This window comes from Protopterus annectens, chromosome 16.part0 (genome assembly GCF_019279795.1).
Source record: "Protopterus annectens isolate FY-2018-M chromosome 16.part0, PAN1.0, whole genome shotgun sequence".
Classification (NCBI taxonomy): domain Eukaryota; kingdom Metazoa; phylum Chordata; order Ceratodontiformes; family Protopteridae; genus Protopterus; species Protopterus annectens.
This window is the reverse complement of record NC_056750.1, coordinates 243105843-243126030: the sequence shown is the minus strand read 5'-3', so window position 1 is coordinate 243126030 and position 20188 is coordinate 243105843. Positions and strand designations below refer to the sequence as shown.

The 20188-nt window shown below is 37.5% G+C and overlaps 1 protein-coding gene across 1 annotated transcript in view; it reads left to right on the top strand.

Annotated features, from left to right (window-relative positions):
• LOC122790583 (extracellular calcium-sensing receptor-like) overlaps positions 1–19684 on the top strand; it is a 177999-nt gene extending 158315 nt beyond the window's left edge. The window contains exon 5 of the mRNA XM_044058108.1: positions 16364–19684. Within this exon, the coding sequence (XP_043914043.1) occupies positions 16364–17274 (911 nt within the window). The 3' untranslated portion in view covers positions 17275–19684. The remainder of the gene's footprint in view (positions 1–16363) is intronic.
• The last annotated feature ends 504 nt before the right edge of the window (positions 19685–20188 follow it).

The following is a 20188-nucleotide window of genomic DNA, read 5'->3' as shown; positions in this document are numbered from 1 at the left end:
GACACAACAACAACAACAACAACAACACGGGCTACCTCACTCTTATACCTTTTGTTCCTGGGGAGAGAGAAAATCTGAGTATTACATGACTGACAAGAGTACTGAAGATAACCTTGAACCATACTATGAGTTGAGCAATACAAGTTACAGGACAAGCTTTTTGCATTTTAGAACTATTACAGTGTTATAATTGACTGCACTGACAGTAGAACACACATGCCATATCTCTCAACCATACGAAATCTCTCAGTTTTTAGTAGTTTTGTGGTCCAAATAATGGGGTGCCATGATTCCCGAGTGGCACCCCTTAATTTCTGAATTTCCCAGCTTTTTTTTTTTTTTATGTCTTTTTTTCAGAGTGACCTCATTTACGAGGAGGCGTGCGCGGTGATGTCAGCTTTGTGAGCAGCCTGTCAGAATTCGGCTGAGGGCTGCGTGAGTGAGAGACTTGAGTTTGTTTACATTCAGCATGTGCTGGACTCATCACTTACACATCTTACATGCTGCATTCAAGCCATCTGCAACAGTTAGGGATTACTAGGGATAAGGAATAAAGAGAAAAGGGTGGGCAGGGCAGACAACAGTTTAAGAACTTAGGAAGCCTGACTGAGTGAGCACTGTGCCACTGAATGAGCATTGCAAGCAGAAGCATCTAATATATATAGCAATAGCACAACCAAGGACAGAGACAGTGTGTTTTTTTTTATTTAAAATAAGTGTTGTTGGTGTTGTTGCATACTTGGAACTTGGTTGGCACTTGGCAGTGCACTTGCATAAAGTTTAGACTAGAAGAAGGAAGGACCACAGGAGTCACTCAGACAGACTCATGACTTGGCAAGGCAACCTTCCCTCGGCAGCAGAGGCAGAGTAGCAGAACAAGTACTAACGGTAACAGACTTGGAGCTGTGCAGTGGTGAATCCTGGAAGGTCGGTCTCATCATCATCATCATCATCATCATGAAAAAATTTATTTCTTCTGCTGCTGCTTCTCCCCGCCCTGCTCCTCCTGCACCCCCAGCAGGTAAATAAAATAATTTATAAAGCTGATTTAGCTGAAAGATAAAGAAAAGGAAATGCTTTGAGTCATAGTACATTCGTACTTGTAATTATATGAAATGAAAAGGATCGTTTTTTTTTGTTCTCCTTCTTTGCAAGGCTGTTATTTTTTTTTTGTTGGGAGGGAGTGTATGTCTGTGTCTTTGTGTGAGATATATAGATATGTATATATATATATATATATATATATATATATATATATATATATATATATATGTATATATGTGACAGAAAATTATTTTTTTCAGTTTCAGCTAAAGAAGGCTTTCTTTTGACATGACTTATTTTATTTATGAGGAGCTGTTGATCAAACTGTAGTATACTTGGGGCAAAGGGGGATGGCTGTCCTAGGCACAAGCTGTGGGTGGGTATGTCCAGAAGAGGTACTACTTGTTCATTGAGATCAGCAGAGCAGTAGCTGTTATAATTTGTCTGCTTAACTTACAATCTGTGTACGGAACTGTAGCACAGAAGTATTGTATCATCTCGCTACAGGTTAGCAGAAGGTGGTTATTAAAGTAAACTGTTAGGAATGCATAATAGCTCTTTGCTGACTCTTCAATTCTAGGATTAAGGACTACTTTTTTTCTCGTCAGATTTGGTTGTGGTATGGAAGTTTCAGTCAAAGGTTTTCAAAAGTGTTGTTAATTATGTATGTATAACCTTGCTTCAGCTCTGTTGAAGGTGTTATTTTCAGCAGCACAAGTGTGACAACATCATGCTCTGAGGTGGATATCAGCTCTTCTAGTATGCAGTGTTTGAATGGTACATATTCACTATTCTCACTTCCTTCATTAGGATAACTGACCCATCTTGCTAAATACTGCAAATATGCTGTGCCTCTCAACTGGAAGTGGCTTTAGATTTATATGTGAAGCTGTGTATTAAATTACACAAGAAATTATATTATGCATTCCTTGGTCTAAGGTAATTTTCTGCACTGAGTTTACTGCCATAGTTGTGTGTGGATAACTATGCTACAGCTTTACGAAGTGCTCCATATTAGTGCTAATGAGTATGTCTAACTTTATATATTCTGAAAATCTTTGATCATAAGCAGCACATGAATGATGCTGCTGTTACATTTCAGTGTTTAATACACTAATTGCTTTTGTACAGTTGCTTACTGTTGTGTAGAGATACCGTTTTCCATTATTGCCTTTAATTCACATTTCACAGAAAAGTTAGTTGAACTTGAGATAGTAATTTTCAAATGTAAGTCATACCATCAAATGTTTGATCTAGTTTATAATGTTTCATGACGATGCCATGACTGCTCATTCCTTTTATATTCTGCTTAATTATATTGAAGGACCCTGTGGAGCAACTGAGTGTCAGATTATTCCAATTATGGGAATTGCACAACAATGCAGTATTATTTTATCATGTTTTAAGTTGTATTCTCCAAATAAAAAGGTATGCACAAAAGCATACTGTAGTAATTACACAAATTGTCACAATGACACCATCTATACAGTAGTTATTTTCTCTTCTCTGTATGCTGCCTTTATTTTTCCAGTGATTTGTTCAGATGTCTGCAAAGTCAAGTGACATTACACTTTTCACTTCTGAACGCATAGGTTTGGAGCATAATTATGAAGATGCATTTGAGGTATTGATTACTTCTGAATGAATGTGTTGCTAAACATTTCAGATGTTAAGAATGAGTCACCAGGTAGACCTGTGGTTGTATGATGTGTAATTAAGGGACTAGTCAGCACTGAAGGTGTATGGGATATGATGGGCAAACCACTCCTCTTGCAAACACTCTAATGGTGTTGTAGTAAACTCAACAATTCAGTATTTAAGGGATGAAATCAGTTAGTTGTCAGGAGTTTTGGGACCCACAATTTAAGGGTTTGCATTTGTGTTACTGGGCCAATGATATACCAAAATGCTTGTTATTACTTCGAAAGTGAGTATCAGCACTCACTGAGGAAAAAACAAAACATTCCAAACTGAGAGCATAAAATATCAATACATTCAAAATTGGGTACAATCACAGAGACACACTAATGTTATAAAACTGTGGATATGAAGGCAGCCAGTGAAGCAGAAAGGAGGAAGTCCAAAAAGAAGGAATATATAGTCCGAAGAAGCAGAAGATAGGACAAAGAAGGGGGAAATAATTGTTTACAACCAAAGTGCTATCTACTATTTGTATTTTAATATGAAGAGTGAAATATGGGAGACAGTATTTACTAGAGACAGTTATTTACCTTAAAGGTAATTGGTTATCAGGGTCAAACATAACCTTATCCTGTAGGGAGTGGATCTTTTACATAGAAGCACAAATGAAAGCAAGTAGTGATGAAGAGAATATGGGGTAGTGGTGTTTGGCTTGTGTGTATAGGGGAGGGGGTACTGTTATAAGCCTAAGAGTCAAAACGGAATTATTTTAGGCTGTATTTAAACTGTTTGGGATTGTTAATCTGTCAGAGGGAAATGGACATAGGATTTCAGATCTTAGCAGTATATAGCTTGCCATCTCCCCACACAAATTACAAAGGATCTTGGTCCAGCTGCTTTAGCAACACCTCCAGCTTCATACTTTAGATTTTCTTATGGCTTTTTGAATTCTCAATGTGTTTTCAACTTGCAGATGTTATAGCCTTCTGTAGCTTTTCTCATTGCAGTATTCCTCTCTCTGGTAATTTCTTTCTAACATTTTCTTTACATTGTGTTGATTCTCTAGCATTAGCAATGCAATACCTGAAGTAGGTAATATTCTTTTCAAACATCTATTCGGACTGGTGAGAGATTAGGTGGTCCCCGCAGTGGAGATTTCCTATATTTCAGAATACTTTTCATCTCAACTTCTTTGCTTTAGGCATATTCATAGTCTCACATCTATGCATTTATTGCTTACAGTTCTTTTATATCATTCTGTGACAGGTGAATTTGAAGCTTCATAATCAGAGGAGACAGTCATAAGTAATTATTATATTTTAAAAGATTTGCTCAACCATTAATTCTGTGTTTTCTAATTAGAGCTCCTTAGTATTAAAATAATTTGTTGTCCTGGTTTATATTTTATGTTATTTAATGAAGAAGGCTGAAGTGCATCTGCACCCAGTGTTATTTTTATAAAAGAATATTGTATTTTAGTGTTGCACAAGTTCAAATATTAATATAAATAAAACACTGTTCTTCTTATTTTGTGTTTCATGATCATATATTGGTTGTCTTTTCTTCAGTTTGTGTTTAAAAGTCGGTATCACACAATTCCATTGAAGTGGGTGGGGCTACATAATTATGTATTCAAATTTTATGTTAATCAGCATACAGATTTGTACCTATTTTTCATGGGCCTTTGTCCAGATTTTTGATGTTTCCAGGTTGAGAGGTATGACACATATATAGGATACATCTATTCTGCATATATTACAACAGCTTTATTGTAGTATCAGCAACGTTGGTGAACATTTGTATTATTATTGCTTTGAAATATCAAAAGAAGAAGAAGAAGATTGCTTTGAAATATCTGTGAAGTACACACACAATATCTGCCCATGGAGTGGGCTACCTCATCCATACACATTTATTACTCAAAGTAGGAGGAACAGAGTGCATTATGTGACCAAAATGGCCTGAAGACAGCTTGGGCAGTACCATGAATTAAGCAATACAGTTTGCAGGCCATTAGTTTTGCGTTCCACAGCTATTACAGTGTTACACTTGACTGCAGCAACCTTACCATAGAGAAGCAATGCATACAGCTCTACTGCCATGGATATGACAACAGAATCCTACTGAACACCATTTTGCTTACTGTTATTGGTATTGTTTATTGTTTACTGAACATCAGTTGGTGTTGTTCATGTATTGCACTATAGCTCTAACTGCCCATTTCTTGCACTACATTTTTTTGGTGTATACCTTATTGCAGAAAATGCTTTAGTTTTTCTTGCTTATTGCACTACAGTTAGCATACTACATCCATACTTACCATGCTCATGGTGCCACCTGGCCAGGCACCCATCATGGGACTTGACATTGCAAATCCTCTCAGCTGCAACTGTTGGGAGACAAGCATACCATTATACACCCATTTTGCAGACATTCAGTTTGCATATTAGCAAAACAGAGGATATATTACTTACATATTTGTGGGGCATTCCCTGCTCTTGCCTCTTGGACCCAGATGTCCATGTTCCCCATCTTTCTCCTTTTCAGGTCATTATAAGACACTGCTCACCTGTGTGGGAGATACTAGTAACACGGGTGAGTTCCCTGGCCAAATAGTCCCAGGCCTCTGCCTTACACTCTTGAGACCTGGAATCCACCCTGCATCAGCCAGGGTTCATGGTTTTTAACAAGGAGCCTGACCATCACCCTGGACTTCTGAATACCCCACCTCTGCACCCAAAAGTGCACACATTCACCAACACTACTAGCCATACCAACAGTTGATTGAACTCCAATGACTATTGCAGTATTATCACCTATTAGGTTTAATATAAGCTGTTTTCCTACCCTTACACATCACTGAGCAACATTCAAAAAAGCACTATCACTTAGCAGAGCACAAACCAGCTAAGCAAAGCCAAGCAGCGTGAAAACTCTCAGAACTGTGGTTTTAGCGAGGCTTAGCACCTTGCAAACATCAGTAGCCATTAGCATGTTTATACACTGCTTAGCTTGAATGAGCAGTGCTTAGCAGAGTGCAACAGTGCCAAAATTCACCACAGCTTCATAAAATTATGAAAAATATTACATTCCTTTACAGACATTTTCTGCATGTTATTGACTCAAACCTAGGATCTACTAAACATAAGACTGTAACTCTATCCATGTAGCCAGTTATATGTTATAAAAATGACTACACCCTTCACATATACTACTAGGCTACCTGTTAGTGCTGCTGAGCACCGTGTCATGCCATGCAAACACTCTTAAACACACCTATAATTAAATAATTAATTACATCCGGTTTCTATTTTTAGATGTCTTGCAGGTGTCAGCCATGTATGTATGAGTTCCACTTGGCTCTGCTGCATTCCACGCCACCCAAATGAAAATTAAAAAAATGTAATTATGCTAATTAATTACATCTGGTTTCTATTTTTAGATGTCTGCCAGGTGTCAGCTGTCTATATGTGAGCACAGCTTGGCATTGCTATGCTCCACACCATGCAAACATGCAGTGTAATAATAATAAAAAAAATAGCACATCATAAAAATTACATATTATACAGCTGACACATTTCACAACATTACAACAGTGGCGGGGAGCATTACAGGGGGCTTCACACTCATCTGCAGCCACGGGTAGCCACTACACCTCTCCCTATACTGATTCAATATTCATGTTCCCCGAGTGTCCTTTAGCAGTGCGCCATCATTAATATGCGTGGCATGCTGTCGAGGGGAAAATGTGGCCGTGTACATGGATACATTCCGTGTAGGCTCTACACTGTGCCTACATGGATTTCATTAAATCCTGGGGAGCCATATTTTGTTTATACTGTGGCATCAGTCTTGGTGATAGTAAGATACTGCTCACGGCTAGTTTTTTTCTAGCCTTAAATACAAACTTATAGAGTTTCATTAGCTCCATCTTCATTCATAAACACATGAGAAATGACCATGTTGTGTTCATACATTGGTTGAAGGGACTTGATTACCTTTGTGATATGACAAATTCCAGCACCCAAGATGCAGCTTTTTAATTCTCTGTCTTTGCTCAGCCTTATGATTTGTGCAACAGTGTGCCAAAGTATGGAATTGGTGAAAGTATGGAATTACCAATTACATTTACATTACCATGGTGAGAGGACGCTGTGCCTGAAGACTTTTGCCAAATCACTCCAGTGAATGTTGTCCCTAGCGGTGGGGGAATAAGTTATATGTAGCATGAAACTGGCGTTACTGGGTTGTTGAAAATTGGCTGTGATGTAGACATCTGCAGTGCTGTGCTTAGGAGAACCTCGGCATAAGATTTTATGTTTGTCTCACACTGTGTAGGTATGGAGTTAGAATGGGTTCTAGTAACCAGTGTGTGTGAAAGGCTTGTTTTCATTTATTTTAAGTATCTGTACTTTTCACACGTGAACTTATTTTGTGGTAATAGCAAATGTTTGTCAGTAAGCACATGGTACTTTACATACTGTCCCAGCATGCCTAGCACTAGAAAGCAAGCAACAGAAGCTCAAAGCCAGACTAGGGACCCATGATTAATCTAGAAATACCAGCTGAACATGTCATGACTAAGTTGATGAGGACAGTGATGATGGTGGTGGGAAGAGGTGCTGCATAATGTATAGAGGGTTAGTGAAGCAATGCAAACTGTGTGAAAATTACTACAACACAGGATGAATGTTGTGGGTCTAGTTAGGAAGATAGAAGACGTTTTAAAATGTAGACATTCATATGTTTGAGAGCATATATTAGACATTTGAAAACACTGACCATTTTGGCTGAGATCATGGTACAGTGTACATTGGGAAATGTGACCTTTTTCCCACTGTAGTGTGATCTCAGAATTGATAATTATAATTAGCAGGGGTGTGGGGGGTTGCTAGCCCCCTTGCAAAAACATGGTCATGTTTCTGGGTTTTCGGCTTTTTAAAATATCTATCATATAGTTTCAACCATATGGATTCTGACATTTTAAAATTTTGATTTTATGAGCTAAATTCTAAATTTAGCACAATACAGTAGTCATATGGTATATAAGGAGGTCAGTGCAATCAGTTATAGGATGGTAAAAAACAATGCAGTTCTATACAACATAGCACAGAACACTATGAGATGATACCATACAATACAATACTCTCAATAAAACTGAATACAGGAAAACCCACTACAGCTCATTACTGTATTGAACAGCATTCATGGATGCTTCAGCACAAAAAAGTAATAGTATAAAAATACCTAAGCAACGAGGAGGAGTATTACAATGTGCTAAGCAATGCAGTACCAATTTATTAATGTACAACTGAGCAACAAGCATGGAAGTCGCAGTTTAATTTTTTTTCACAAACCATAGATATTCAGATCTCCAAGACTTCATGTGATGATTATTGCAATAGGCAAAATGTGACAAGATTCTATGAGGTGGCAAATACAACAAACAAAATGTTACAAGAAATGTTAGGTACAACAAGAAATAGTGCCACAAATTAATACATGAGATGTCAAAAGCAGGCTCTAATGACACAGTAATAACTACAGTGTAGAAATGTGCTTATATCCTGGCACATTTTCCATATACACTTTCTGATATTCTTATTTACATTTAATGTATATATATATATATATATATATATATATATATATATATATATATATATATATATATATATATATGCATCTGATGTACACATTACACAATTAAGTACACGATTTTAAATATAAAATAATCTGAAGTTTTTTTTTCAAGAACTTCCCCTAAATACTCCACTTTTAGGACAATGAGTTAAATTGAAGCTCATAATGACTTTAGGATAACTTTTGTGTCTGCAAACAAAATATTTAGTCTTGTAAAAGGTAATGACTCCTTATAAATAAGGAGTAGAAAAGATGACACAAATAAAGAAGGAGACACGAGAATAAAGAACAGTAAAGGCAATACAAATAACCCCATTTTTAACTGCAGTATTTTTACTTACTGTACCGGTGTATTTACTGATATACATGATTATTCCTGCACATGAAATTGTGCTTTGTAAGGATTTGTTGAGTGGTTTAGTGTTAAGGCAGAAGATTTGGCAGAGATCAAAGAACACTGAAAAGCTGTGTGTGTTGTGTGTTTTTTGTGTGTTTGTGTGTGTGTGTGTGTGTGTGTGTGTGTTTGTGTGTGTGTGTGTGTGTGTGTGTGTGTGCGTCAGTGTATACGTAAGGACCCTAGAACTGAAGATAGACAATCTGCCTCCCCACTTGACTATGGTACCATCTTACTGTGGACAGTCCATTCTTGCTGCTGGAGTCCACTCATTTTAGCCATCTGTCATGAAGCTTAAAGGGTATATTCCAAATCCCAGATGTTCCATTTGTAAGATTTCCAAAAAATGTATATTATTATTTTGCTAATATGCATTAATAATTCAGGCAGTTTAATGTGGAGAATTAAAACTATGAGCTTCATCATGTGGTGTATGGTTTGAGTCCTGCAGTCTCCATTTGCCTCCCATGTGACCCTGAATTGATTGCTTACCTAGAAAGTGCTCTTACATCAAACTAGAAAAAAGAGAACTTGTGCTTTGGATGTCCACACTGGTAAAATAAAATCAGTGGGATTATGTGTGCTTTCCAGAGCACCTAGCACTTTTTTTTTTAATTATTTTTATTGGATTTTTACTGTAACAATATAATATACAATACATATAACTCAAGTGATAATACAATCCAGAAATCTAAACAATATGCTCAACAAAACTATATACATGGTCCATAACAAATGAAATCTTCTCATCAAAATTAATATTTATCTAATAGAGTCCTTAATTTTAACCAGGACAATTTTTTTATGAGTGGCATTTGGTGTTCTGTTATAAAGAGTTTGTAATACCCCATTACATACAATTTTTGTTAAATCAAGAAAACCAGAGAAAGAGAGGAGTTTCTGACTTTTCCAATTCATTCTAACAGCTTTTCTTGCAATTGCAAGAAGTAACCAAAGAAGATGAGTTTGTATTTTTGGTATTGACCCTGGAGCACCTAGCACTTTTGTTGCAAATGAAAACGCATAACAACCAAATGGTATTATGTTGCAACTTTCATTCTTTATCTTAAGAGTGATTGACAATTGTGTCATAACAAAAGGGAATCCCTTTGAATTTAGTGCAGTTGCTCTATGGACTATTAGCCAAATGTTTTTCTGAAAAGAATTACAGAACGGAATATGTCAATCACAAAAAAAAAAAAAAAAAAAAATCACAAACTTATTTTTGTGCATGACAAAAGCAGCTACGCGTCTCTTTCATAACCTGAACTATGCTCCTATGTAGTTAATCACTGCATCTGGGAGAAAAGGCAACATTTCCTCAAGGCACTAGAACAATCTATTTCACACATTCTTCCATCTGTGTCATACAAACACACATACGCACACACATGCACGTACACACACACGTACGCACACACACACACACACACACACACACACACACACACACACACACACACACACACACACACACACACACACGTACGCACACACACACAGAATGAATCTTGCAAAGTCCCAGCTACAACCATCCCAGACCCTGACTTTCATCAGGTGCTCATTAGACATACTACTCCTTGACAAGCATATCTGTTCCAGATCAGTTATCCACCCCTCTGCTTCCAATAGCATACCTGTCACTAGTGGAGTTCCCCAGGGATCTGTCCTGGTACCCCTACTGTTTGGCATCTACTTCTCAGAGGTCTAGGCAAAGACTAAAGGCCTGTGGCTGACTAAGTTTGTGGATGACTGTAAGTTGGCTGCTGTCATCGACTCCTCAGATTATATTAACATACTGCAAGAGGGTCTCACAGCAAATAATGACTGGCACCAAAGACATGGCCTCAAGTTAAATGCAAAAAAATGCATCATCATACCATTCGGCAAAAACCCGGCCCCTACTGATTAACACATCAACGGCAACCCCCTACCCACGCAACCTGTGGTGAGAGACCTGGGTACACAGATTGACAACAATCTCACATTCAAACATCATGTAGCGGCAGTGGTCAGAAAAGCCTTTTACTTGGTTCATCTCATAAGTAAAGTGATTGCATCCAGAAAAAGGGAGGTTATTACTCTCTATACTCCTCCATCATTAGACCAATAATTGAGTATAATGCCCCATTTGGTGTGTACCTCTCCAAACATCTGTACCAACTGGAAAGGCCACAGAAATACCTCACAAAGAGAATCCATGGCCCGTCCTATGCAGACAGACTCAACTCACTATCACTCTACTTGGTATCATAAAGATTGTTCAGCTGTGACTCGCCTACAAGGCAATCTCGGACCCTGCCCTACTAGAGATGATCCATATCCATAAGTCTAACTCCTCGCGCATTACCCACATGAAAGGCCTGAATCTAATATGCGACATCAACAAAATCTGCTGGAGAGACAGGTTTGTCTCCCAGAGACTGCTCCATCTCTGGACTAGACTTCCCATACACATCAAACAGAGCACCTCGCTGACCCTCTTCAAGTGCAGCCTTGATGAGTGTCTGGGAAACCACAAATTTGTCCCAGGAGTTCCACCTGTGTCCCTCAATGACAGGAGTGACAGGTGCTGCCTGAGGTTTCTTTTTGGAGGTAAACTCTTGGCTAGGCTTGTAAGGGCCCCAGGGCCATTAGCCTAGTAACCTCCTCTGAGCCTATGATCTTCAGTCGATAGCATCGCAGGTCATTGCATCCCATTCAGTTTCTGCAGAATTCAGCTTATGACCTTCACATCACTGCAACAGATATTATAATGGGGGTTCATATGAGGACTTTCAAGAGGACAGTTCAGGTGCATTGATCTCAGACTCTGGATGCCAGCTACTGTCACATTAAGATCTCCAAGTTTTGCATGTCTCATTTAGTGTGGTATTTGAGCATTGCCTACATACCTGCAGGAACCCCCTTCCTTTTATGAGCCACTCAAGCATTAGTCACTGTGGATATATTTTCTCTGGAGTGCGGAGGGCACTTCAGTGGGGGGACAGCTCTGTCCATCTATCTGTATATTTCAGAGCATCAGCCTCACAGCCATGTTCTGGAGAAGTGAGTCATTCTGTTTACCTTCACAACCTTTTAGGATACTCTCACGATAGCCCTGATAGCCATACACTGAGACAACATGATAGTAATATGACATTTCAACAAACAGCAGGGGACAAAATAAGAGGCCATGAGAGTCTGGCCACGGAGTATTCAGTCCAACCATTTCCTCATTCCCAACCACATTCCATCAACTGCTGTCTGCTGATGCCACAGGAATGGTTTCTCAACTGACAGTTTTTATGGAAACTGCTTTATCTGTGAAGAAAACCACAGCATTCCTCTTTTTATGCATTTGTAATCAGTGCCAAGTGCAACAACAACTTTTCCTTCACTCTTATTCCTGATTTGGCACAGGGATGCAAAGTCACTTTCTGATCTTCTGCATTTTTTAATTTTGTATGTTCCACAAATGTTGGAGCTGCCTTGATTATTTAAATTTATAGGAACAGTTATTTGCTTTACTTTCTGTATGGCTGTCAAACTCCAGTACTCTGCTAATAAGTAAGCCATTTATGTGCATCTACATTGGAAACATAGCTTATGCTATGGATAGTGCAGTCATAGCAGCTACCAACTCACACTGAAAAGATATCAATGTGATTATTTTATATAACTTGAGAGAAAGATTTTTATGCTACAGACATGCTATGGCTTGACTGCTAAGAAGTCTGACTCCAGCTATTATAACGTTTTAGTGCATTGGCAACCACCTATAATAAACTGTGGTCATATCTCTCACCCTCTCAGTGTAATAAATCTGTACAAAAACAAATACAGTGGGGGGACAGAGGCCCAAAAATAGTGATGGATTTTAGATATTACTCATAAACTTAGAAAGTTGCTAGATAACAGGTTTTGTGTTAATATGTATTTTCTGAAGGATATGAAATTTGAAACTCAAATGTCTGTCATTATTCTCTGACTTCAGTTCTCAATAATTTGCCAGAAACCCACATTTTATGTGAAACAGGCAAACTATATGAGGAACAGACCAAAAATATGAGGCAAAAATCTGGACATTCTGCAGAAATCTGGACACTTGAGAGGTTTGACTGTGGCATACATTGAGGGTGTTTCTACAATTATAATGACCTTCATAGCATAGCATCTTTACTGATTTAGGTAAAGCATGCAGTGCATTTTCATGAATACATTTTAAAATGTGTTTATTGTCCATGTTAAAAACAGTTACAAGTTTCTTATTCCTGCTTTTGAGTTATTAATAAAGTTGTGGCATACAAAATATGGTGAGTCGCTTGCAAGTCACTTCACACACTGATTACACTGAAATGTCACTTCCTGTTAGTCTTTCCATATGCCAGTATCTGTGCAGCAGCTACCTGGTCTTTATTTAACACTTTGTAGAATACTGTAAGCTAGGTATTATCATCAGATCTAGCTTTGCATTTGAGACTTCCATTATCTGTGGGATGTTCGCATGAGGATTTTCATTTAGAAGGATTAGTTACTGCTTAGACAGGATGGAACTCTTAAAAGATACAAAAGTTATTCCATAACCAAATGATAGGTGTTTAAGAAGGTCTATTCACTGTAATATACTTTCCTTTCATCTCCCAGTGTTGGAGTAGTTTGTCTAGTTTTCTTTCCTTTTCTCTTTATGTTTTATTTTCTTATGTTGTTCAGCTGGTCCTAGACAAGACCTGGATGGGTAGCCCTTCACAGTGAATGATGGGAAAGGAAAGTGTTTCAAGCAGCCTGTGAAAGTTTTACCTCCCAAGAAAGAGTAAAGCCTGTGGAATTAGTCCTACTTTTTTCAGTAGATGGACCTTCTTTTCACATATCTAAATATATAGTAGTAGATCAATCTCAGTTTTCTGTGGTGCTATAGAACATCATAAGCTTCATGCAGGGGAACATCATACTACACCTCTTACTTAAAGACAGACAGCTAACTCTTAAGGTCACTGCATCTCACGGAAAAGGATGGAGCAACCTCCAAGAAATGGGAATGTTGTTCAGTCAAACACTTGGCTGGATGAACCGCCATTCAACAAACTCAGTCTCTGCAAATTAAATTAATCCCCAACAACACATATGCCCTACATTTTGCTAATTAACTGACTCATTACATTAAAAATTGAACTAATGATTTCATCTATGTATCTGGAGTTTCAAAAATGGTTTTAAAGAATAAATATTATTTTTGTTCTACCATAACCATCTTTTCTATTTGAATGCTTAGCTTCTAAAATGAATCTCAGGTGTTTGTTTTGAGAGAATGAATATCTTGTTGAATTTTTTTTTTTTTTTTGAGAAAATTAATATCTTGTTGAAATTAACTGTATTCTCCTAAAACATCAACTTTTTGTGGCATAACCAATCACACATTCACCTGCAAAGGCCCAAACACCCCACTCCAATGCTAAAAAAATAACTAAGTTTGTTAAGAAGAAATTCCCCTTATAGTTACCTCTCAAGTTAAGCCTCATTTAAACAATTAGTTGAAAAACTGAAAATTTAGTCTGCAGTTTTGTTCAGATACCTTCACTCAACATAAATTTAGTTTCACAGTTGACTGCATTCCTCAGATTATGCATGTTTAGAAGCTTGAAGTATCAGCTGGCAGTATGTATACACTCTTTCTCAAGTAGCTTTATATTTTCTGATTATTAATTAGTTTCCATTGGGATGTCATGCTATGTAATGGGAATCTCTTTTTTTTTCTTTTTTTGTGAGAAAAACTAAAGGTAGTGAGAAAAAGATCAGGTAAGCGGCAGAATTTAAACATTTTTATGAAAATAATTTGTAATGCATTCTTTATTATTTTTGATTTAGTGTAGCTCCCTTGAATGTGTAGCTGGTACATTTATTTAATTCATTGAGTAGTCTGTAAGAGTAATTTAACTTATTCATCTTGTTTGATAGCTTTGAGTTTACTTACTCAAATGATACTATTCTAGCACATTATTATTGACCTAAACTGGAAGTCCAATTCCAGCAGCCCAAACAATCTATAATGCCATGCAATGAGGCCATCAGGGATCACTGAACTCAGTTTATAACTGAAGTGCTTTACAGCAAAATCATTGTGATCTTGATAGGGGAATATTTAAGATAAGCAGGTGGGACTTGGAGAAGACCCCCCCCCCCACAAGAGATATTGGGTGACAGTGTGTGTGTGTGTGCATCCAGCTTTATTTTATATTTTGCCTTTAGTAATTTTGGGTTTACCCATTCAAAATTCAGTTGTGGCTATACCTTTTTTAAGGTACTGAATGAAAAAAATGAAATAAAAATGACAAGCTCTGTGATACAGTTTGCAAAAATAAATACATAACTAAATAAAGGGCAAGCTCTGCGATGCAATTTGCAAGTGTATTTTCCTAAACAAAGCCAAAGGAACTAACTAATGCAGAGAGACTTGATGAAGATTATTTTGTATGTTTCAAGATTTATTTTAATGTCTTTTTGGCCCCTGTTCTCCCCAGTGACACCCATGCTCATCCTCATATATGCCAGTTCATTGTTCCACAGTTCTTTTTATCCAGGGACTCTGGGAGGGATAGACAAGAGCTGGGATAATAGCTGTAATTCATCAGGGCTTAGGAAATGTATGATGCTTCTAACTCTCTTCAGCTGATGACCAGCAAGTATGATTCAGTGCCTGCTACACTGAGCAAGTGAATGTGTGTGCTTCTGCACATGTGCTATGCTAAGTTACAATGTAATAGATGTTTTAGCAGACTTACACCCCCAAGTCCTACCCTCTGTACACAGTAAGCATATGTGAAGCCTCCCCAGGTAGTCCTTCTGCAGTGGAACCTTCCGGACCATTTACCCGCTAGGCCAGCATTAACTGCTTATTCTCATTTCTGCCCAGGTAGCTACAGCGGTGCTCAAACTGTCAATCAAAAACAGGCTGTCTATGGCACAATCATGGCTCTATAGCTGCATGGCTTGGAGATGTTTACTATATTGTAAGTTTGTTAAATTTCCATCTTCAGCTTCTATCATCTGTAAAAATATTTTCCTATATCAGAAAATACAGTATGTTACACTTTAATATCCATGACATCTTCAAGAAACCAACACAAAAGTATTTGCCTGTGTGACAACCGTCATCAAACAGAAATGTCAAAGTTTCTGATTAGATTTCATGGAAAAATATCAAACATCATGGGTGTTGCAGCTCCCAGACATAACAAGGCCCCAAAGAGATAAAAATAATTCTCTAATCGACTGTAGTATTTCTTTTTAAGGCTTAGCTTGATAAGGAAGCACATCTCTAATAGTCTTCTATGGTATTTAGATAGTATCTTACCTATATCCTTATCATCAGCACTGTGAGTAGGAACATTAAAATATTAAGGAAACTGAGATCACAAAGTATGATTTTTAACAGTAAATGAGATTTCAAATCTTTTGATTTTTACTTGTTCATAAAGCAGTAGCTTAAACAACAGTTCTGACTACTTTTGTCAAGGGTGTTGGCTTTTTTACTTTTTGAATCTGTGTTATTTTCGATTAGATTCAAATGTTTTGTCATTGCAATAGAAACATAAGACCTAACATTGCATAAACTCTTGTCTGTTCATTTTTAGTCTCATTACATATAACCCTATTTGTCTTTAGATTCTGACAACTGTTGGAGATGCCCAGAAGACTATTGGTCTAACACCGTCAGAGATGGTTGTTTTGCAAGAGCTGAAGAGTTTCTTTCCTATAATGATGCCATGGGTTCAATCTTGGCATTCATTGCTGCTGTCAATGCGTTGTTGCCTGCTACAGTACTACTCATCTTTCTAAAATATAGAGACACTCCGATTGTGAAAGCCAACAACCGTAACATCAGTTACCTTCTGCTGTTTGCTCTCACACTGTGCTTCCTCTGTTCTTTGATATTTATAGGTCATCCAGTGAGAATAACATGCCTGTTACGACAGGCCACCTTCGGCATTGTTTTCACTCTCTGTGTATCCTGTGTGCTGGCAAAAACTGTTACTGTAGTGATTGCCTTCAATGCAACAAAACCAAACAGCAGCTTAAAGAAATGGGTTGGGCCAGTCCTGCCTAATACTATTGTACTTGTCTGCACCATGTTTCAGGTTACTCTGTGCATACTGTGGTTAACCATTTCTCCTCCCTTCCCAGTAAGGAACAGAAATGTACAACATGATAAAATAATTATTGAATGTGATGAGGGTTTTGCTATTGCCTTTTGGTGTTTGCTGGGGTACATGGGGCTTTTAGCCAGTGTCAGTTTTGTTGTTGCATTCCTGGCTAGAAAACTACCAGATACTTTTAATGAGGCTCAGTTTATCACATTCAGCATGTTGATATTTGTAAGTGTGTGGCTTTCCTTTATCCCAGCATACCTGAGCACCAAAGGGAAGTACATGGTTGCAGTAGAAATCTTTGCAATCCTTTCTTCCAGTGCCGGGTTATTCATTTGTATATTTCTGCCTAAATGTTATGTTATTCTGTTGAGACCTGAGATGAATACAAGAGAATATCTTATGGGGAAGGTAACTGTTAATAAGTAAAGACAGGAATATGCCATGCAGGAAAGTGTGATTGTGTAGCATTCAGTTTTTGCTACCTTTTAGAATTTAATCAGTTGTCAGCAATCACAGTCAAATAAAATCACCATTTGACAGGTATAATTATATGTCTTCTATCAAGAAATTTAGCACCAAAATATATATTATTCATAGTATAAACTATGATTAAGAAATGACAAGTTTATAAGCAGTAGTGTCAATGAATATAGATTTTGTAATAGTAAAAGCTAAGAATTAAGAACTAGGTAAATGTCATGCTCTTTTAAATACACAGAGAAGTTCATAGAGCTTTCAAAGTAATTAACAAACTTGTACAAGCATTACCTCATTATAATGTAATAGAATGCAATAGTGCAAGGAACATGTGAGAACATTACTTGGCTTGAGTATTGCAAGTTTAGTAATGTCCGGGTTTCAATGATACCACAGCTGGTCTTGTGATGATTTGAAATGGCTTTGGGTGATGCTCCTTTTATCATAAAAATATTACTTTGAGAATTTAGATTCTTAAAAGATTGTCTTAGATGAAAGGTCCATCCAAAGGCGATTACTTTCATAACATTTAAATGTAAAAAAAAAAACTGTCCAAACTGCCTCTTGAATCATGAATGATTAGACCACTCCAGTCAAAAATGGTGAGTCAGAAAAGAAGTTGTAAGCACCAGTATGCCAGATATGACAATGGTATGGCTAGTGACATGACACATATAAAAGTTCTGCAATATACAAATTAATAGTGACTCATGAACTCCTTGGCACTCTAGCCTGGCTGTCTCTTGCAGCCTTGGACTCCATGTGCTACCCTAGATAATGACTACACTTCTCAATGGGGCACACATTCAATGTACCAGAACACACAGTAAACATAGACCTGTCCTATTTTGCATCTGTGTTCCAAAACTTTGGAACTTACTATTCCATAAAATTAGGTCACAGGTCTTTTCTAATTGTTTATATGACATCAGCTCTACAGATGATGTGAAATTACCTGACATAATGGCCATGACAGTCACTCCAATGCCCTTATCCTTTCTAACCAACCATATTGCCTCCACAGCTACATTCTTCTGCTCTGATAGCCAATGCACACCCCGCCTTACCTACATTCTAACCTCCAGTGGCTACTACACACCCCTTCATATACATTCTAACCTTCAGTAGCTATATCACACCCCACCTTACCTACATTCTAACCTCCATTGGTAACTACACACCCCACCTTACCTACATTCTAACCTCCAGTGGCTACTACACACCCCTTCTTTCCTACATTCTAACCTCCAGTGGCTACTACACACCCCTTCTTACCTACATTCTAACCTCCACTAGCTATGACACACCCCACCTTACCTACATTCTAATCTCCAGTGGCTACTACACACCCCTTACCTACATTCTAACCTCCAGTAGCTATAACACACCCCACCTTACCTACATTCTAACCTCCAGTGGCTTCTACCTACCTCACCTTACCTACATTCTAACCTCCAGTAGCTACTGCACACCCCACCTTACCTACATTCTAACCTACAGTAGCTATTCCACACCCCGCTTTACCTACATTCTATAACCTACAGTGGCTACTAGATGCTCCTTCTTATATACATCTGTAAGGTGCAATGTCACTAGATTAGATACCCTCTTTATCTACATTTCTAACTTTTTATAGTCACTAGATAACTGCATAACCTATATCCTTAATCTCCTGGAGTCACTAGATATTTAATGTTACCTACATTAATAACCACTAATAAGCACTAGACACCTTTCCTTACCTATATCCCTAATCTTAGATAAGCACTACCACCAGTTAAATTCCCTTGACTGTTCCTGCCTACTCATAGTAGGCTCTGACATGGTCTAGCTTTTTGCAGTAAAATTCTCTGTTACCTCTTACATCCTGACCCACATCATAAAATTAGAAGTCTTCTTCCTTCCCCAGTTTCAGATTCATTTCTTTCTTGCCATTCATCTAATGCCTGTGCTATACTAGGTATTTTCTCTGCTTGCTCAGTATACACAATTCATGAACAATTTGCTCCAATTAATAGCTCTTTAATAAAAGCATATTTTCCCATATTCAGTGTATTCCATATATTTATTGTTTTTATACTTTTTCTTGAAGTATGATATGGATACTGTGGCTGACTTTATCACTTAGTCATGACGTTGCTTTGTTATTGCTATAGTGAAAGTCAAGTTTAACATTATATATGCTGTTCTCTGCAAGGAAAATTCTATTTATACTGCATTTGATGTTACTGCATATTCATATGCACATGTTCCTGTGTATTGTGTCACTTTTCTTCTCAAGTCTACTCTGAAAAGGAATCTTGACTCACTGGCACTAATCTGACTGACAAATAAAGAATACACGTATAGATTATTTTTTAAATTTTTATGAAACAGAAGACTGAAAAAGAATAAATTATCTACATGCACTATGAATACAAAAAGAAAGGACATATGACATTAAACAATGGCTCACCAAGATAATAAATAAATGGCTTCAGTAGACAATATTGAGAAAAGTTACTGAAATGATGTAGATATAGCTTGAATAAAGTCAGGTTCCTTCCATAGGTTCATAGGTTAGTATTAGGCTAACTGCCCTTGCGAGCCATTTTTAAGCCTAGCCAATCATCCCTTGTGATACTCAAACCTTGCACCTTGTGTTTGCAAGGCAAACACCTTAACCATTAGGCCTCCCTCCAAACAGCTGCTGATCTTTAATAGCTACATTTGTCTCTCTTTATGCTTAATTTTATGTATTTGCATTTGTTGAGTGGACAGTCTGATAGGTAGAACCCATTTATGGGACAGGATCATGAAGAAAAGATCCATATAGCAGTTGAAATAATATTGTACTACATGAAGTGCACTGATTATTATCCAA